At 33.6% G+C, this 22,666-nt stretch overlaps 1 protein-coding gene across 7 annotated transcripts in view; it reads right to left on the bottom strand.

The window, feature by feature from the left end:
* The window catches only part of Serca (ATPase sarcoplasmic/endoplasmic reticulum Ca2+ transporting SERCA), a 43,219-nt gene extending 23,585 nt beyond the window's left edge, over nt 1–19,634 (bottom strand). For 5 of the 7 annotated variants that reach the window (XR_014425248.1, XR_014425247.1, XM_083036998.1 and 2 more), the window contains exons 1-2: nt 19,332–19,634; nt 10,245–10,436 (exon numbers count right to left, since the gene is read on the bottom strand). Coding sequence is in view for 5 of the 7 variants with exons in the window: in XM_083036998.1 (XP_082893124.1) it covers nt 10,245–10,362 (118 nt within the window). In the remaining 2 variants the exon portion in view is untranslated. Of the gene's footprint in view, nt 1–10,244; nt 10,437–11,467; nt 12,120–15,396; nt 15,598–19,331 lie in introns of those variants that run through there. The other 2 variants (XM_083036995.1, XM_083036996.1) reach the window with 2 other exon arrangements.
* Nucleotides 19,635–22,666: the final 3,032 nt, after the last annotated feature.

Below are 22,666 nucleotides of genomic sequence, written 5' to 3'. Positions count from 1 at the left end.
TGATCAGAATACTTTGTTTTAATCAACGCGACACATCGAAATGCCTTCGTGATACGGCTTTCAGAATTTTGGCATTTTAACTATTTTAATGTTAAAGGTCAATTAACCGTATTCTTTTATTGAATCATAGGTTCAGAGAAGTTTCACGAATGCTTCCTTGCACAACACGCAACACTGTGAATCGGAATCGCGAGCAAACATGACGTGACAAAGAAAGCATTACGTTGAGAAATATGATGATAATAATAATAATAAATATAACTCTCTCGAACTGCATAAAAGAGTTATTGAGATCGATCGAATAAACTAATTAAATGGATAATCGTGTGAAGCGATATTGAAGTCGGGTACAACGCGCCCAAGCGCGTTAAATATCAAGGCAGGCTGCGACTTTAAAGAGCGACCTTAAAATGAATTAACCTCACTCAGTAGCGTCAACTCTTAATGCAATTTCACCATACATGCGCGATTTATTAAGTGCCGAGCGATTTTTACAGCCGCCTGCTTGTCGCGACTATTTACGTAGCTCAAGTAAAGCAGGACGCGATTCACATTATGTAATCTAAGATTGGCTGATATCGCAAGTTATATAAATTTGTTTCTATCTAATTTTTAAATTGAAATTTGTAATATTCGTGTACAATAACAATAATATAAATATGCTAATTGAGAGTAAAAAGACTCAGAATTGTAAGCGAGATAAAAGAATTCGACAATTAAATGATAGAACATTAAGAAATAGTTTTAGAAATTTAAATTCAAAAGATTAAATTTTGTAAGATGTTGTCTAAACTCTAAAAGTCGAATGAGAATAATAAGGAAATATTAGATATATACATATATCAAATATTTTTAAGAAAACTATAAATATTTGATATAATAAGATATGATAATTTTTATTAAAATACGATCTAATAAGTACATTGAATTTTATAAGAAAACAAAAGTTGATAAAAATTTAAATACGGTCGTAAAGTTTATAAGGATTTAATTTAGCGTGATTCTATAAAATAGTTTAGAACTATATTATATCGACTTGTGGAAGATACTTAATACTTTTATAATTTAATAACATCGTGAAAGTTAAGATTTTAAAAACGCTAATCATTCTTGTATATTTTTATTATGAAGTTGAGTACAATATTGAAAAAAATGATAAAAGATTCCAAAAATTAATAATTTTTATATATAAAAAAACTTGATGTTTAAGTGTATTTAGATGGCTTTATTTTATGATAGTATTTTCACTTTAAAAAAATTGTATATTTATATAATGCTGAAAAAATATATTTTTCAGCATTATATAAAATGTCTGAATTTCCTTACAATAAGTATCAAAATTTATTTTTGAATATACATGTTTCATGATCTCTTCATATTCTCTTTGTGTATATATAAATAAAAATTAAAATATCCATTTCTATTTGTAAAATATTAAATACTAATGAATTAATCCAGTCTTATGTTCGCATGTTGATGTCGAGATATTCCTAAATTAACTCGTTATAACGTGTATTTCAGGTTTCCTATACAAACTCGCGTGATCGCAGAACGAAGGAAAAGACGCTCGTGAAAACGTCTCTTCGCAGTCAGCTCATTAATAATGGATCGGCCAACGACGTTGCTCTGACGTGGTTGCTTACGCTGAAAGTTGTCCACGTCAGGTGACTCGCGTACGCGAGTTGCGCGTCGAAACAAAGAGTCTAGAGAGGTGCTAAGAATGCAATTATACCGCCATGCTAAACGCAAGTGCGTGCTAGATGATATTTTTGTCCGCGAAGCGGATTAGAGCTAAATCGCATATAGGACGTTGAGCGCGTTGAGCTTTCAGTCTGACCACAGGGCGTCATTCGCTACTTTTTTCCATTGCTTTTGTTATCAGTTTTTTTATTAAAAAATATAATTGTTTATCACTGAAAAAAATCTATGTACTTTTACATGGAAATTACTTGTTCAAAACTGGAAAAATTACCTAATTATCACTGTAATTTTTTTTTCCATAATTTTTAAAGTAAAAATACATATTAATGTAAAATATATATAAAATATCAGTAAAATTACTATTTTTATGTAAAAATCACTTGTAATTTAAAATTTAGTATTTTTACTTTATTAGAACTTTATTTTATCCATATTATTTATAACATTATTTTATAGCATTTATACTTTTATATTAGCATCGCTAACATTTCGTATATGTGTAATTCTATGTTCAGTGGAATATTTTCAATCCTGAAAATATATATTTTATATGAAATTACATATAATCTGTAATCTTCCATATAAAAGCAATATTGCATGATTATGCTGGGTCGGAAAAAAACTCAGCATAATCATGTAATTTTACACAAATATTTTTGTCAGTGTATGATAAAAGTTAAATTTTTATAAAATTATTGATTAGTCTATCCCTGTTCATATCTTTATCTACTCATTCATGAGTGGATAAAGAAAGTTTACGAATTATTTTATTATTCTGGCCATTTTAATTACAGATTTTCCTCTTAATTAATAAAAAATAATTAATAGAGATTCAATATTAAAAAAATTGAAGATTGTTCAGTCAAAATGTAATAAAATTTTCATATACATAGAAAATATCTACATGTAAAATCTTCCTTAATTACAAATATTCGTTACTGTGCTGAATCGGCAATTAATTCATGACCTAAAAAGATCAAGAATCGCACGTTGCAAATTCCGATATTTTGTCCGAGTTTAATTTTGATATTTTAAAATGTTTTATACATTACTTTCAAGATATATTATTTTCAAATTTAATGCTCGCGCAATAAGTTTACGATTTAAAGATGTTATATATTTTGAGAGCAATTTTATTTTAAAAAAACTTATTAATATTATAATTCAAAACAACAATTAATTTTTTAAATGTACTTTACTTTTATACATATATGCCAAGTTGACATCTCCATATTTTCTGATAGTTTCTTTTTTTAAATTATCGATGAATAATAGCTTCATCTATGATATAAAATAATTTGAAAAACATTTCAAAATCAAAGAAGCAATTATCATTGCATTAACATAGTTTATTTTTGTTGGAGCCGTTTTCGATTATTTTTTAAACTTACTTTGTAAACAATAAATTCGAGAGAAACAAATGAATTAACTACAACAATTAATTAATAATTAATTATAATAATTATATATCCAAATTTGATTTCTCGTGATAAGAGTGTAAGATTAAGAAGCTATCACAAACGTATCTTGCGGAATTAATATCCTTTAAATCCGAGTCAATAATAAATTCATGTAAAGCAAATATAAACCCAAGGATAATTGGGGCTACTAGTATCGTATTTGAAGACAAATTTTGATTCATACCTATAAATTTGACAACTATAACTAACTAAGCTTTTTGCTCAATTAGGTTAATACGTTTAAGCCTATTAAATCGTGATAATATTGCGATAACAGCGATAAGAGATTTTAGAGCCACCGGAACAATTCAATCATGCTTGCACTATCTAAAATAGATTACGCTTATTTTTTTATATATCGTTAATTACATTCTTAAATAAACTAATTTAAAATTACTCAATATTTTATATTAATAAAGACACGTGTTTCATCTTACAATCGATTGAAAACAGCGAGTTGGACATTATAAAAAGTGGAAAATTGAATTGTTAAATAATTCGAAAAACTACTTATTGAAAGTTTACACACATAAAAACATAATCGAAGATTTTTTTTTTCCAAAATATATACGCGAGTATTAATCTGAATTAAAATAAAAATTTTTGCGCGGTTTACTCTTGGTATTTATTATATATATAGGCAGAATGACGATTGCATCGCGACTAAGTTCTGGTCTCAAGAAGCCGGGAAGAAGCCTCTCGAGTCCGTTGATGTAATGCAAATTCATGTGGGCGACGACATTTTATCGCTAGAGTGCGGTCTACCGCGCGATTACCTCGTCGAGAAATTCTCCTCGGCATCGGCTCGGTATCTTGATAAAAGCGAGTCACAGAGAGATCGCTGTGTGTAAGCACCTAGAATTTGTTTATCTTTGCGAATGGGTGCAAATACGAGTGTCGCGATATACACGCACCTTCGACGATAACGAATAAAGCTTATCAATTTCGCATACCTGCGCGGTTATTTTTTTTTCGCTTTTCTTTTGCGAAATAATCTAAATCCGTAAATCGATAACATCGATGCGCGAATCTCCAAAAATGTTCATTCAGACTTCGATCACGTGTGTATAATATTTACGCAAACAATGATTTTCTTTCTGAACTAATTTCAAATTCAATTGTATATTCCTCGCCTGCGGCAAAGTAGATTAAAACTGACGTATATGTTAAATCGATATTATACTCTGAACGAGCGAATAAAAAAAATACACGAAAACGACTAGAATCTTCTAATATCAGTTTAATAACTTTCTAAACATTTGTATAGTGATAATTCCTTGTAATAAATATATTAAAACCGTGACGCGATGGACTGATAAAAAATGAAATAAGAAAACAAATGTTTAAATAGCGTAAAGATCAATTACTATTTAAATGGCACTTTATAATGGCAAGTTGACCGATAATAAAGATCATGGAATCATAAATCAAACCTGTGCACTGCAATCATCTTGGAAATAAAAAAAATGTCAGTATACTTATAGATTATATTACAAAGAAGTATTTCTGATAAACAATTTGATAACAGCACTATCGCATTCTAATTTTCCGGGATTTCCTCCTTTCTGTATTTACTTGTGAGTGACATTTCCGCGAAAAAATATATTAGAAACGTATAATGTGAAAAATTCATCGGTAAATAAATTTTGTATTTCTCGTAAATAAACAAATATGAAATATATATCCAACTAATTAAGCATATCTGTCGACAATAAATAAAGCTTGTCATATTTCGCACGTGTTCTACACAAAATTGGCCACGTGTAACTTATTATTACAAAACCGAGTACAAAACGCTTCTGCAAATAACAACGACGGAAAGTCTATAAATCTAGAATTCACTCTACAATTGGCGCATGTATAACATTACGCAACGATACTTCTTTATCATAATGCGAAGTCTGCCCACTCATACTTATCCGATGAAAATCATAATAAAAGTTTCCATAAAAGATAGCATTATCTCGAAGCAAACGTCCAAATCATTTTGAATACGACACTAATGTAAATACATACTTTTGATCAAAATTCGTGGATATCTAATTTTAATCGAAAAATAAACACACATCCCCCAATATATTTTTTTAAATCTCTAAAATCCGATTGGCAAAATTTTTAAGATTTTTTCATCCACAGAGAAATCTCTTCCTTTTTCTAATTTTATCCTTTCATCCTGTTTAATTAAAATTAATATACAATATTGTGCGTATCGAGAAACGAGTTACGCCTCCGTTTTACGTAATACTCGACATAATATATACAATAGCGATCGATTATACATATATACGAGAAGACATTTTTTTTTTACGTAAAAAGATCCTGCTTCAATTTTCTAAATTCGCATTTGATATGCACCAACAAAGTGATATTCAAAATCCATGATCAGGACAAGTATGCCAATCATCAAGTGATTGCATGCAACCTGCCAGATGCAACGCTTGACCACGTGAAATCGAGTTACGCTATCCATCAAACTCGCAACACGGCCGTATTTACCGGGTCGATTTGAATCTTAAAGTATTACATGCGTCTACTCTGCTTTAGCAATTTTCTGCAACTAGTTTTCAAAACTAAACTGAAGCGTATCCCCAACATCCGGCATGTTTACAAGTTCATTAGTACGATTACTTATACACCATACATGAAGTGAGATGTTACTTTTCACTTTTTTATATATATATATTTTGCGTATAATACACGCATTATTTTGTATAAAACAAATTTTGTTTAGATTGAATTGAAGGAACGATTAATAATAATAATGCTCGTGAAACTTTATAGCGTTCTTCAAAATTGAGATAATGAAGTAATAAGAAGAAAAGAATAATAACGTTAACTTAAGATTAACTATATTATTGTCAATATTAGAAAGGACTTGATTTCATCGGAAGAGGACGAATTTTATTATAGTATGCAGATAACGAAGGCCATTCAATCACGTTGGATAGTACGTATGAAAATGTTTGCTGCAAGTCGGTAAACAATCGTCATCGTTTGATTATATCAAGCAGACTTTGCAGGATGCATAATCGCAAAAGAAAAAAGATGATTATAATCTATCTATAGATGTTTAATGTTAAATTAATCTTGAATTATCTTGAAACAATTTTTTCCTCAATATAACATGCGTTTTTTCCTGAACTTTAATGTTTTACAAGTCAAAGTATGAAAAACTGTTGTCGCGATTGTATTACAAACTCTACAAATTCAAATTTCCGACACGTTTAATCTAAAAATCTGAAGAAAAGAGGACTTTAACAAACTTTAAATCTAAAGCAAATCAAAATACTTGAATGAAAAAATTTATGCGACGAAACTCGCGTTCTCGATCGCAATTTAAGCCGAGAAAAATTCTTAAAAGCAGTTATGATTTTCTGGGACAACTATGTTATTTAAAAACAATTGTATCACGTCGCAACGATAGAGATGTGTCAAAATAGCGACGGAACACACCAGATAATGTCTAACTATAAAATTCGACTACACCGATGGATCCTTCTCTCTTTCTCTTTCTTTCTTGTTGCTCGCTATATTTTATTTTCGTAAACGAAAGACGATACTTTGCCGAGCACTCGCCTATTTTGTAGCTCTGCTATAATGTTTACTGCGAATAACAGCGAAATTTTCGAATAGGTGTGTACATACGCAAACGATGATGCATTTTCATAGAATCAAATGATAATGAGCGTAAGTCAGTAATAATTATCGCATTTCGTCCATCTTTGATCATTTTCAGGAAGTTACTGTTTATAAACATGCCAAACATTTTCAATAAATAAGAGATAATTTTGTTTTGTAGTAATTTAAAATAATTTAAGGATTAATTAGACCTTTTTTTAAGAAAATACTTGTATAAATAATAAAAATAAATTTTTATTAAATACAGTGTAATTTTATCTTTAATATTACGTATATTGAACAAAATGAAAAATGCCTCTATTTTCCATAACCATAAAACTGTAAAAGCAGTAATAAAATCTCTAATTAAAATTCTGCAATAATTTTAAATTAAATTTTGTTGTATTTCTTCTTTTTATTTAATTTTATCTTTCTTCTAGTTTTACTTGAAGACAGTTTATTCGATAATAAGATCGAACTCGTAAAAAAGTTGAGATTAAGATCCAAAATTAGCAACATGCCTCTTTTTAAATTCACTTTGTTTAATTAATACACTTTAATCGCATTTTTATGACCAAACTGCGAAAAACAGACTTCAATTTTTTACACGAAAATCTTTAAGAAGCAGATAAAAAAGGTATCATAGTCATAAGTCACGCTGATTATTTATCGGAAGTTCTAGATGCTCGATCTCCGAGACTTGAGAGAGGGGGACATCCGATATTTCAAGGGGTGCTAACTAGCGACGCGTTATGCAAAAATAAACTGTTCGAGACACGTGCTCGCCTTTCCTCCTTCGCACGATTGCCGGACGGAATTAACGAGACTTTGCAGCTGACAAAAGTTATAAAGTCAAACGAAGAACGTAATAATATATACGTGTAGATATTTCGTCGAATTATTCAATTATTTCATTAATTAAGATTTTTTTTTCAATTTAATTTAAACACAGAAACTTATTGTCAATATCTGATAAAAAATATTCTTTAACGCGGGATCTCTAACTTTATGTACGGATCTAAAAAATCAATCTCAAAACAAAGTTGCAATTTAAAGTTTATATTTTAAAAAAAACATAATATACAAAGCAAAATATAAAACTAGTAAATGGAGATACTTGTACCGTACTGTAAACCGATAAGATTGTAAGGCGACCTTCATAAAAAATAATTTTTGTTTTATTTTTATTTTTAAGTTATTTTTATGTGACGTATACATATTGATGTTTTGAAGAGAAAGAAGAAAGAATAAAAATATATATTTAAATATCTTATGTATTCCGTGGCTCATATCATTTCGCATAATTGTTATCGCACATGTAAGCTTACATGTGCGATATTACCATAAAGATCTGATTATCATTCCAAGTTATTTTTACACGAAGTGAAAATTGTATAACAAGAAGTTAAAAGAATAAATCTCCTATTAAGATATATCTGTGTTGTAATAAATGTAATAAATGTTAATGAATCTCGTAGGTTATCTCTGATCGTTATCGAAGGAGATTAAAATAGTTTCGATACTGTTAGAAAGAATTATTGTTATTCCGCAAATTTGAAGCGCAGTTGAATTTTGCACGATTCGGCAAATTTTACGAAATATATATATATATATATATATATATGTATATATACGCATACAATATAGAAATTCGATCGAATGGTTCATGTCAACGACGGAAATTGGAATGTCGATGATTTAAACGTCCCCGATTACGTTATTGTAAAGCATCGACAGATACGCACGTCATATACAAGCAGTCCTTCCGAAACGAAGATTATATATATATATATATATATATATATATATATATATATATATATATATAGAGAGAGAGAGAGAGAGAGAGAGAGAGAGAGAGAGAGAGAGAGAGAGATGCATCAGACGGTTAAATCAATCTTACAATGATTGTCCTGATCACCGAACACTTGGTGAAAAAGAAATTTTGACAGATTATTATCCGAGATATATCTCGGATATAAATTTATCCACAGAATTCAAACCATTTTCTTTTTTCATCTATAGACAGTTTAAATTGAATCTATGTGAATTCTGCAAAGTCAACTTTTTTCATTAAACGCAAACGGAATTAAATTTTCGAGGTGCTAATCGATGATAATCAAACCGCGGAGATTACGAAACGGATACTTCTTTACGCACGCGGATGATGGCATTCACGTGTGTGTATAGAGTATAGACGTGGCGAAATGTTGAAAAACAATTCCACAACCGGATCTTACGAACGATACATAAGTAATCAACAGTGAGAGAAAACTACAGACTTGGAACACGTGTACGAGGAAGTAGCAAACGGTGATGGTGGGGACGAGGCAACACGCGTGGCCTACAACTATACTCGTACGACGATGACGACGTACGTACATACCCAGGCTGATAAAGCGACTTTTACATCGACTCTTTTCGACCCTAGCGAGCAGAACGCGCGATTATGTATTTTCACGAGCGCCACGCGATTATCGCTTCCGCGCGTGCTACGCATAATGTGAAATAAAATAAATTTCTGCATACACAGGGTAGCAGCATCGTGTCTTTCATCCGTGGATTTCGTGCGAAATTAAAATAAATTTGTTTTTTGTTTCATTTGTTAGACGCGAATGAATTTAAATCGAGTCAATAAAAATTTTTATCTCTCAATGTCGACCTAAAATCTTGCTACACATAGAGAGAATTTTCTCTTAGAATTTACCCTAAAAAACCTTGGTAATCGTGGGATAATAATATGGTATGGAAAAAATTTTGAGAATTTTTTAAATTAATATTTATCACAATAAAAAATAATATCTATCACAATAAAATATAAAATATGTTTGATTAATTTTACTAAAATTCTTTCTATACCATATTGTTCCACGACTACCATGATTTTCAGGATAAATTCTAATGCGGGGTCTACAATAGAGTCATAAAGTCGTAAGTTGTAAGAAATTGACCAACCACAGTTGAATGTGAGGAGAATAATCGACTGTGATTGGTTAATTTCTTACGACTTTACGACTCTATTGTAGACCCCGCATAAGAGAAAATTCTCTCTGTGTATAAATTAATTGGGAAATAAATGAGACAATCTGATCAGAAGTGGAGAGCTCGTAATCTTGGGAAGCGGAGATAATTTTCAGACACGTGGTATATCGTGAAACTATACACATTGTATATCAATGAATGTGTGATTCACTTTCCACAAGACGGAGTAAAATGATAAAGATACACGATTCCAAGCTTTATACTTCTCGACTTTGTTTCGTAAATCAATCTAAATCAAATGATACGAGTAAGTTCATGAATGATTTATAAACTGCGATAATTTATACGATATTACAAGAGCTACTGTGAGCCTTTTGTGGACAGGGATTCTTCAATTGTGTCAGATGCATGTAAATGAATCCGCGAATCTATATCGAATGCTCCACAAGAGAGATCAAAATGTAGAGAAAAAAAATTACTCACCGTTGAGACCATACTTCTCCTGGCTTCTCTTGACTTGATCCGGAGACAGTCCATGGTCAGCATCGACATTGAAGTAATTTACTACTTCGTCCACAGTTTTACAATGGGCGTCTTCCATGGTTACTGCTTCGTAGATGCTTCACTAATGTTATCCTCTCAGTGATTGTATACGTTCATTCACACTAACAGTTTCTGAAAGTGAATAAAATTATTTGTTAAATAAAATGTTTCATATTTATATATAGTTATTAAATAAAGAGTGGAGAGTTAAGTACAGAGCAAATAGATTTAAGTTGCAAAAAAATTGCTTTAATCTAAACAAATCTTGAGTAGATATAAAAAATAATATAAATTTCACAATCAGTATAAGAACCTACTATCATAGTGAATGAAATGATAACTTTAATTAGTTTTCAAGAATAGATAGAAGTACTATCTTCTATTACATAAAATTACCAACTATTTTAGAATCTAAAATTACAGGTTTAATAATTAAATGTTCGATACAAAATTGCTTGATACTTTACTCCTTTTTTTTTAAATGTCAGGAAAAAAACAGTATTTTTTTATCTTATACGTTCATACAAAAAAAAACTTACATAAATTCTTATATCAACAACTATTTATATATCTTTTTTTTGTGTATTCTGCTTTTAATATTAACACACATCTCCGACAATTTCAAACATATATAAATATACAGAATTGGATATATTAATGCTCCAAATTAATTCTATATCTTTGCCATATAATATGTGTTTTTAATTACTCGGTTAGCCTTCGGTGTAAGAAATTTTTTTTTAATCAAGTTTTCTTACACTAGAGTTATCTTATATTTAAAAAAAAAATATATATATATATAAATCATATACAATATGATCGAGAATTTTATCATCTCGATCTACGAGACTTCCAGTCTGAGGTACACATAATTAATCCTTAGCCAAACGTCGTTATCTCTTTCCAGATTACACTCTTAGCAACAATGTAATCAGCTGAAAAAACACGAGGAGATTTTACGCTGTACATTGCTGGTACACTGAACCTTAACAACTTGAAAACTAAATTTAAGACTTCGCTACCAGAGAGAGAGAGAGAGAGAGAAAGAGAGAGGAAAATCCACCGGGAATTCCACCGCACAAATCTAGCGCGTATTACGGAAACGGATGTGACAGAGAAGGAGAGAAAAACAGAGAGAGAAGAGAAATAAACTTCAACCATACCGAGGATGTCGTCGAGACGCAGGGGATCGTCCCACGGCGAGATTGTTCCGTCTCCTTGCGAAATTACGAAACGTAACGATGGATGAGCGTGACGACTCGTCGCCGCCGACGAGGACGAGGACGAGGACGAGGACGACGGAACAAGCGCGGCGCGCACTTGGTTTAGACTCACTTTGGAGCGCGACGTGTCCTCGCGACATGCACTCGCGGCTCGCTATACGGCTATCCTCGGCGGTATTTCTGGCTCGCGTTATAAGCACACGGAGCGAGGAAGCCCGCGTTCACGCGCGACAGACACACGGCTATCGTTGATGACGACGTGTCAATGTGGAGCGAGAGAGACGGAGAAGAAGAGAGAGAGGAAGAGAGAGAGAGAGCGAGAGAGAGAGAGAGAGAGAGAGAGAGCGAGAGAGAGAAGCGGGGAGAAGAGAGAGAGAGAAAGAGAGAGAGAGAAAGACGGGAGAGTGAGACGGAGAAGGCAGGAAAGAGAGAGAGATTGAGAAAATTACGTTACGGCCGCCGAATATTTAGGTTAGCCGCGTCAGCGACGACACGACGACGGCGGCGAACTTCACTACGAAGAATCACGATGAGGGGCGACGCCGCTTCCCCGTGTCCGGTTCCTTCCGGTGAGGCCGACGAAAGGAAAAGGAGAGAGAAAAAAAAGTACGAGGTGCTTACTCTGCTGATGATGCTTGCCTGCCGTTCTCGAATCGCACGCGCGAGCTATCACGAGGCGCGGATGCACGAGAGGCACGTCATTTTTCCCGTAACGATGAACTAATGCAACAACTGTGCTAACCTGACCTCCGCTTCCGCGAGACTGACATGACTATGCCTATGACTGGCGAATCGGGCGAATCATCGCGCCGGCGTCGGCGCCGCCTGGCGGCGCGCGCAGGCACTAATCGCCGCGTCTCCGCGCGTCGCGAGAGACTAATTTCGCCGTTTCCTCGGCGAAGCCGAGGACTCCGCGGACCCGATCGGCGATCGATTCGCGCCGGGACGTTCCGCGTGGATTTCGGAAAGAGTTGGACGAATTTTCCGGACGAACTCGACCGCGTTAGCCTGACGTTTCGCGTCCGGACGCGGCCCGCTGACGCGGACAGAGAGCATGTGGAGCGACGCCATTGGCCGAGCGGAGTGACGTGTACGGCTATTTTCAGGCTTCTGCTAGGCTATTTCCTTGGCGCGTATTTTAAGACTCCCGGCGGGACGGATCTCGCGGCGTGTTGTCGTGTTACGTAATCGCCGCGTCGCGGCAATAATCGCCCGCCTTCAAGCGTAACCGCGACTGCGAACCTTAACCCTTTCGCGTAATTTTTCGCGGCGACCGCGAAAGATCGGTGTTCGTGAATAACGAGAAATTGCTGGAAAGAAACTTTTGACGTTTCCCATCTGTTTCGAAGCTCTTACGCACGGCGTCGTCCACCAGCTGATTTTTCAACCAAGAGGAAGACAGATTCCTCAAATATTTCATTGTCGAGACGAGACGTTCGTTCCATCCCAGCAAAGGTATGTGTGATATGTATTATTATTAGCACAGTCACACGTGTGTGACATATGATATAAAGTTTATATGATTTAAATCAATGAGGCATAAACGAGTTTAGATAAAAGCGATAATCGCGATCCGTGACAGAATTATAAATAAATGATGATAATGGAAGCAGAGGAAATACGAGAATTGGTGATAGCTTCGGTAATAAAACACATAATACACGTACAAATGTAATAGTGCATCTAAATTTTTTTCTCGCGATTCAAGGTTAACGCGACACGATTTTAAAATTCGAGTCAAGTTCAAACCTTCACAAACAAACATCACTATATTATTCCATTTAAATGGCTCGATTTCATCGAGGATTACGATCGTATTTTTTTTTCAGCTAAAATTGATTTGCATACGTAATTTATAAAATATTTCTTATTCGGTGAGTTTTGCCACAGCCTTATGTAAGCTCGTTTGCGAAGCCGCTTCTGCGAAATTTCTTCGCCTCGGTTATTCATATTTTCCACGGGAACACATTCTGGCGAATGATTAAATACACACGTCCATCATTCTCCTGACATCCCTCCATCGTCCCATAATTATTGGTTGTTAACTCCCCGTGTTAATTTACAAATTCGCGGCGACGCGAAGGTTGGAATAAAGAGCGTTTCAAAATCTTGCTAAAATGCTGGCAAGATTCCAAAAGATGTCTAAAAAGTGTATTTAGAATTTGCCGGATATTTCGGACATTGTTTAGAGATGTATTTTATATATTTCTTGGACCTTTATCTTTGGAATTTAGACAAAAGTCTCTGAAGAATGTTTCTTATTCGATTTAGAACACAAACAGTATAAATATATTGAATGCTGCGATATTTCTTTTTTTTTTATTTTAAATATTTCTTGGGCGATTTAGAAGCTTGGAAAAATTAAAAGTAACAGTTTAAATAAAACATTGTAACATTGTCTATTTTTTTTATAATATACACAATTCAGGCAACATGTATCTAATTAAAATGTGCTGTTATTAACAAGCTGTTAATTACACATATCCATAATTTTCACGCTAATATCATTTTTACAAAATGTTAGCTTTCTATTATAATTTCTGTTAATTAAAAATATTAAGGTAACACGATAATTAATTATACGTGCCACAGCGGAATTCCGCGATAACATTTTCCTTAAATATCAAATCTCAACTATTTTTTGCCATGTCAATTAAAATAGCATGCATATTTGAAACAACGCAAATAGAACGAAAAATCTATCGATTGCTGGCAGACAATTAATTACACGATCCTGACAATTATTTATACATTTTTTGATATCAACTTATTGCTTTTATTGCATTACTTGGAAAATCGTAAGCAATCGAAAAAAAGAGTTAAAAATCCAACTACGTAGAAGAATGAAAAATAATTAATGTGATATAGATATGTGATATTGTCATACTATTTTGTTTACTGATTAGACACACATTAATCATCCATGCTACTCTTAAATTAAAATAAGATGACACGTTGAGAACGAGTAGCCCGCCAAAATGTCAACAAGTTTTAAGATTAATTAAACACGTCGTATTCAATTCTCACGATACGCTTTTTAATTAATGCGAACGTCAACTCTTCTCGCGATTGCTTGGAAAAGTTGAGACAAAACGCGGTCATAGCGAGGCAGTTGCGCTAAAATGATGACAAGTGGTTAATTACACACGTCACATACGACTCCCATAGGGTATCTCTTGTATATTCACATTCAAGGCCAGGGCACAAATTTGTGAAGCAACTTAATCGAAACGAAGGACACTCAATCCTCAACCGCGAGACTTGATTACAATCTTAATTTTAAGCAATTTTTCGCTTGCCAATCAAAATATACCATGTATATTTAATTCTTAATATAATAATAAGGCCTGTACTTCAAGATGCATATATTTTATCGCGATTACAAGGAAGTTATTTTCTGTCAATCACATTTATAAGCATGATCAATCATAATTTTAACGAAAATTCGCGTGTTAATTAGCCATTATACTACACAGAGAGAATTTTTTCTTAGATTTTACCCTGAAAATTATGGACCATAAAGAATTTTATGACAATTTCTCTGATTAATATTTATTACAATAAAATATAAAATGTTTGATTAATTTTACTATGCAGTTTAGTAAAATTAATCAAACACGTTTTGTATTTTATTGCAATAGATATTATTATTCTTATTGTAATAAATATATTAATCAGAGAAATTCTCATAAAATTCTTTCTATACCATATTGTCCCACGATCACCAAAATTTTCAGGGTAAATTCTAAGAGAAAATTCTCTCTGTATACTGATCCTGTCGCTAGCACTTATGATAGGATTTTCCCTCCCTCTCCCCCTTTGTTTCGCGCGTGATTGAGGATTGAGAAATCGCGAATGACAGGACTAACCCTCTCGAAGCTGAGTATCCCCTTCGACGGAGCGGGAACCGCTCGCATCAGTTTGGTCCTTGAAGGACAGACACGCCGCGACAGATAAAGATACGGACTCGGTGACCGGTCGCGCGGTACTGCGGTACCACGATACTCTCCGCTGAGGACTGTTCTCTCTCTCGAGGACTCTGTCCGGACAACCAGCTCGCTCGAGCGCCCGGGACGCGACTAGCCGGCCAAATTGTGCGCGCGCGTGCTCGAGCGGACGTTTTTAGCACATCTTCGACGACGACTTCCTAATTATTTTGGCAGAGATCAGGTCGCTCTCTCCCGATCTCCGGTATCGCGCCTCCTGCCCTCCTCCTTCCCGCGCATTGCCCGTCCTATCTAAGGATGATCCGAGAGGGTGGTTTCTTAATTTTCGATATTGCGGAATAAGAGAGACATCGGTCTGTGGAACTTGCTCTTTTATCTCTTCGTTGTCAAACTTTTTGATTAATTATGAGACATTCATTTTGTGCTATTTTAATCTCATTTATATTAGAAATCAAATCTCCTCAAAAGGATACGTCAGATTGATTATATAAGGACTGAGAGTTGTTGAACTTGTATTGTTCATAATCATAAGTGGTCGTTGAACTTATTCTCTTTTCCTTGCTGAAATTACGTTATGTGAAGTAATAATCACCAACAAACACGCTGCGTTGTATAAATTCTAGAGAGAGTTTTCTCGCGTATTTATGCTTTAAACTTTAATAAAAAATATCAAGTATTAACATTTTTGAATCACTATCATATTCAATTATTTAATTATTAAGTTATATAAAAATTGAGATGAAAAATTCTTGTACAAAATTAAATCGCAGTACAAAATTAAATTTTTAACGTGCGAAATGCATATATTGTTTAAATAAGTTTTCTCGCGTATTTATAGATGTTTTAACTTTAATAAAAAATATCAAGCATCAATATTTTTGAATCACTATCATATTCAATTATTTAATTATTAAGTTATATAAAAATTGAGATGAAAAATTCTTGTACAAAATTAAATCGCAGTACAAAATTAAATTTTTAACATGCGAAATGCATATATTATTTAAATAATTAAAATGTTTTTAAATATATTTGAGAAATTTTGCAACATAAAGGAAACGATGAAAGGAAGATGTTTTACTAATTTAGAAAAATTTAAATTGAATAAGTTACGTTTATTTAATGAAGATGTTTTGTAACATGAAGGCCCTCTCAAGCTGCATCCTCTAATAAAACATGAGCGTACATTTGTTCCATTTTAAGCACAGAAAATGCGAAAAGTGCAACTGCAGAGAAAAGCAGACCTGTAGTCATGAACTGGGTGAGTGCACCAACGTGGGGATTAGTAGAATCTATTTGAAGACGAGGTGCAACATGTTGGACGGGCCATAAGGATAAGAAACGTAGCGCGTTTGTTGGCAAACAAGTAGAGGTCGAGTTTGTATGTAATGAATGTTCACATAGATATGAAGTAATCCTTGGATCGTTGGATCGCCCATCCTCGAAAAAAAGTAATATTCTCTCTCTCTCTCTCTCTCTCTCTCTCTTGTATAAAATCGCGTATATAACTTTCCCAATTATGCAAATAATTCGCTTGTCAGGATGAGATAAATCTTCTAGAGATGTATTAAAATCATGCGATGCGAATATTAATACTAAATAAATTTTATATTTGAGAGTTGTTCATAAATTATTAAACTTATTTTTTTCCTTGCTGAGAGATCATGTTATATGAAGTATTATATAATTATCAACACGGTGCATAATTATAGAAACAGCTTGCTCGCGTATCTACGGACGTTTTAAATTTTAATAAAAATATCGGGCATTAACATCTTTGAAATCATTATTATATTGAATTATTAAATTATTAAATTATAGAGATTAATGAAAAAAATTTGTATGATGCATAATCAGTACAAAATTGTGAATTTGTTGCAAATTCATCCAAGTGAATTTATAGTTTGACATTAATTTGTTCTTCGAAGGCAGCAACTGTTTTACACAAAGAAACGTATTGCATATTGACTTGACTTTTTCATCAATCGAGAGGTAATGTCCTCTAATATTGGCGATGTCTCTATGTTATGCTATTGTGACATGATGCCATATGCTAATGTTGGCGCGTATAAATGCGTGTTTCGATTTTCGCTCCATTGCGGACAGTGCACGCATTAGCATGTTCCTTCGTATGAAATCATCCATCACGTATTTCAGCCTTGAGATCCATCGCCAAAGATAACAAAATGCCTTTCGAAATTTTTAAAAATACCGTCGTACGACAAGCAAAAATTGAATTCGAGGTACAAAAAATGTAAAAAAAAAAAAAAAGAGGAGATAATACCTGTCCGCGCATAGTACGCTTTAAAACATTTAACGTTTAATTTTTCCGCTGCGGGATTAAAATGTTAGTTTATTGCAAATTTGGGGACGCATAATAAGCTTGTATAATATAGTATATTTTTTTCTCCGCGCGCGTTATCCCCTTTATTAACACGCGTGGATTTATTTTCATTAAATGTCGTGCCCCCTCTTTCATCGCGTAATATACCGCGATGTGATGTTTTATAACGCGGCGTTTAATTATAGTTTAGGATTGCACAAATTACGTGACGTCGAGTCGAGGTAATTTCTCGGTCCGCGAAAATTGTTTAACGCGCGCGCCAACGCAGCGGTGACCTACAAAAACTAAAATGAATTCTTGGCTCTAGTTATTATAGGTCGCGTAATATGCGCGACGAGTGTTATAATTTAACGAAATTTTATAAGATTTTCGCGCATACGCGATCGAGGACATTCGGCGTGATTTCGCAGGTGTTTTTATCGGTTTTTTTTTTTTTCGATGCAAGTTTATTATTATGACAGCATACTTTTGTTCCGTGTATTTTGCTTCGCCAGCGCTTATTATGCAACCGCGTTATTACTTATATCGCAATACTCCGAAACAATGTAACAGAACAGGTGCTTCATATCGTTCGTTTTAATTCTGACCGCAATAAGGATTTCTTCCATTTATTTAAAATAAAATTTAATGATATTTCTATAAATAATCTAGCTGGATATTTTGATGTTTCTTTAAATAACAACGGATGCAATATTATTTATATCCGTTGAAATGGATACAAGCTATTTCAAATGTAAAAAAAATTATTATGCAGATCGTTCTAGATTCTCAACAATTGGATATTTTTGCATATTCATTGAAACTCTCATATTTTCCTAGAAAAAACGTGGAGTTCTGGAAACTAATGCTCTAAAGCATGCTCGGAGCTAGTCATTTAAAAATATTAATAAAATCGTTAAGGAGGGATCTCTGAACATTCTGACAGATGTGTTACTCAATTCACACGCGCGTACAGTTTCAGAATTTCTGGATTCTGCACAGCGAGGAAAACATGTGAGATTCTACAAATAGCAGGCAAATCCGGGATTCATGCAGCTTACTAATATCTCTAGAGACACTTTCTGTCTGACAAACTATTCAAAAGTAATTAAAAGCCATCGTACTCTGAACTGACAAGAGGGACTTTCTATTAACAATCCACTACCGAATCGTTTCCGAATTCCCCGAGATTTTCGAGTTACATTCCAATATCAACGAGCGAAATTTTGCGCAATCGATCAATTTTGCCAGCCAAATTCCACTGTAGAGCTACATATATCCTTCAACGTAACTCATCGACCCTTTGACGGTGTGAATCGAGATTTATATATATTCACAACGATTAGATCAATCACAATAATGATATATAATGATCCTTCACGGGTTAATCCTTCTTGACATTTCCGTCACTACACTTGCGCTTCCTCCCTCCTATGCGTTCGCCACTCCGGAGACGGAGGATTCGTCACTGCGCGCGATCACACGAAGAACACTATGCAACTGCATCCCACGATTGCGCGGCAAGTGGACTTACCCCAGTTACTTCTGTCTTCAAGTCTTCAACTTTTTCACTTGGACGTGTCGCGGGGGGGTGTGGACCACCCCCGTTAAACCTTACACACTACTCTCTCTCTTTGGTTTTTTTTTTCTTCTCTTTCGATCCTCACTATTCCTCGATGTGCATCGTCGTTCGTCGACGTGCCGCTCTCGACTGGGCCCTTCTACGACGTGTAGGAGAGTCGTGTACGCGACGGTAAAAGAGGGAATCGGAACAAACAAACATTCAAAAGGGGGCAACGTCTGCACTGCTGACAAAACGAGCACCGAGGGGCCGCGAAATTCGTTTAAATAGTCCGTAGACGTCGCTACCTGGTGGCGAGACGATGAACAAAGAAAAACCTATCTCTGGCCGGAAGCCAGTGGTCCCGGCGGCTGCTGCGAATGTCGTCGTCGTTTTTTCGCGTTTAACCTTCGAATCCGGAGAGCCGAGAAACGGCGAGAAAAATAAGAGGAGATGAGACGACGTCCAGCCGCTTGAAGCATCCCGCATTTCGATTATTGAGAGCATAGGACGGGTTGATTTAGACTTTTAGACAGAAGGATAGTTTTAAGACACCCTGGATGAGAAAATTATAATCCTGAAATGGTTTTTCGCGGTTCATATATCGTATAGACTGGCTTTGAGAGAGTACAGCTGATAAATAAAAAGATAGATCAGGATGGATAGGTGGAATGTTTTTCTTTTTTAAGAATAACAGGAATATATTTTTTTAGGATATCAAGGTACTCGAAGATAGAATAAGCAACTAAATGATTAAAAGTAGATCGTAAGAAAATTTTTCTGAAAATATTTATCCGAAAGAAAATGCAAAGATATGGATTACACAAACCCCTGGAAAAGAAAATTTTTCTGAAAGTAGTTACTTATAATCTACTATCACCTTTATCGAATTATTGAATGATTAGATAAATGCAATAATAGATCATAAGTAATTATTTTCAGAAAAATCTTCTTTTCCAGAGGTTTGTATAATCCATATTTTTGAATCATTTTCTTATTTATACTTACGATTGAAGGAATATATAAATTTCAAATTTAAAAGATAATAACATGCTATCCCCTCTTTTATATTTTCATTTTAAGATGATGGTTAATGTTTCGAAAAATCTATTAATTATTTTCTAATCAGGAATAATTAACATCGATTAAAATGAAGAAGTATCATGTAACTCGTAATAATTTTTAAAAACATTGTGTTTCGACAGATCGATATACAGAAATTGAAAACCTTTCAATAAAGCTAGAAAGACTCATGAAGATAAAAAATATCAGGATAAAAATTGTTAAAACAATCGAGTATCTTTTAGGAATTAAAACACGATCGAATTCAGATTCAGTTATAAATAAATAACTTCGACCATGCTCGTGTGGCATTATTCTTATTAGAATTATACAAGACATACGTTTTCTTCAAGAACGAAAATAGTTGATTGGCGGATATCCAAATGCGATATCAGGTACAACTTCGAGGACAATTCATCGCGAGCAATCTGTTGAGAGATTTGTTCTTTGGCCATCTCGTATTAACGCGATTAAGGTTTTTCAGTGAAAACTTTTATTCTCCTATCCAATATGTTTTTGAAAGGCCATTTTTCTTTTAATCAATATTTTTTGCATTTCCAACAAAGAGATAATACAAGTATCCCCTTTTCAGCATATAATTCAAATATTTATATTTTTCATCAATCATTCTTTATATTTATACGTTGAGAGAAATTGTCTTATTCTTATTCTTAATTTTTTTCATAGAGATAACACGAGTAAGAGAGGGAAAGATATCTTCTTCTCAATTTTTTGAGTTACTTAATCTGTAGAAAAATAATTGAAAGTTTTGTAGATTTGCAAAATATAATTTTCAAGTTTTACAAAATTGATCGCCGGGATTGCAATGTGTGTTTTACAATTTTTCGTCAAGATAATATACTCGTTGTATGCGAATCCATTAACAGAGAGACCTGTTATATCGTGCCCGAATGGCAGCAAAATTACGCGACGTTTCAAGTATAAGCGGATCTTGAGAGGCACGAAAAAAGAATGTGCAGGAGAAAGAGTCGGGTCAACGGTCTGTGTTTCTCGAATCCTAAATACATTTAACGTACAAGTATCCGTCCGTGAGATATCGCGTCATCTCGTTGAATTTGCCAAGTCCAGATTCGATTATCTCACGCACATCGAGATCGCAGACTTGCTCAAGGTGTAATGTAACATGACGAATTCAAGTATTATATATAGGATATTCCAATTTTACTCTTTAATAGCAGCAGTGCCTATTTTACAAAATTGCTTGGCTCTCGATCTATTTCAGCTAAAAAAATAATATTAAAATATACAGCAGACTTTCTGATAACAGATGCATATCAATTAGCATTAATATATTTTTCCGATTCTATAAGAGGAGAAATCACACTCTAATTTTCGAGATTTGTCGATTATAATTTTTGTAAAATTATTAAAAGTATGAAACAAATAATTTAGTTAGAGTATAATTTACAGTGTATCTTATACTTTTATATATATATATATATATATATATATATATATATAAAAGTTAGTATATATATAAAAGTGGAAATTATACTCATTACGCATTCAAGGAGTTAAGTGTAGATTAAGTCAGACATAGGACGAAATAATGAGATAATTTCGTTGCACAAAAATAATTAAACGAAATTCTTTATATCTATATAATATATACAATATGTTCTAACTAAATAGTTAGAATGCAAAGTTTCTTGGATAATATTGAATGTTTTGCCACACATTTATAATTTATAAATATAATCAATAATAAGTGCAAAAAGTAATACATAAGGCTGTTCCGTCGTGTCAAAAACTTTCGTGATCAATCAAACGGATTGACACGCACAAACTTCACAAAATTTTTGTTGCGAAACAAAAAGATGAGAATAGACTGTTCGGAACATCGAAGATAAGTGCGAAAAAGTGTGTCATAAAGGCGCGGGTGCTTTCCAAGAAGATCTCTTCGTCGCAATATACTTCTAAGATGAAGCAACGAGCAATCTGGATAAACATGTCGATGCCACATACATTTTATCGCGAAAGTTAGTGCCTTGAATACGTTTATTTTAAATACATCAATGGCCGTGCAACGTTAACGATTATAATTCAGTAACAGTGTTCTGGAAATACTTGCGCGGGCAAGTCTGTTTCTCAATATTGGTATGCACAATCGGAGTATATTAGCATTATATCTCGTACAAATTAGAGTTTATATTTCTTGAATCCATTTTCTAATTATAAATTATAGCAAAGTTAAATATTTGTACTTTATCTCGCTCAATTATCTG

The sequence above is a fragment of the Prenolepis imparis genome, unplaced genomic scaffold (genome assembly GCF_030444845.1).
Source record: "Prenolepis imparis isolate NDT839.2.m4 unplaced genomic scaffold, iyPreImpa1.0 SCAF_4, whole genome shotgun sequence".
NCBI lineage: Eukaryota > Metazoa > Arthropoda > Insecta > Hymenoptera > Formicidae > Prenolepis > Prenolepis imparis.
Note: the sequence above shows the minus strand (reverse complement) of the source record. Positions and strands in the feature narration are given on the sequence as shown.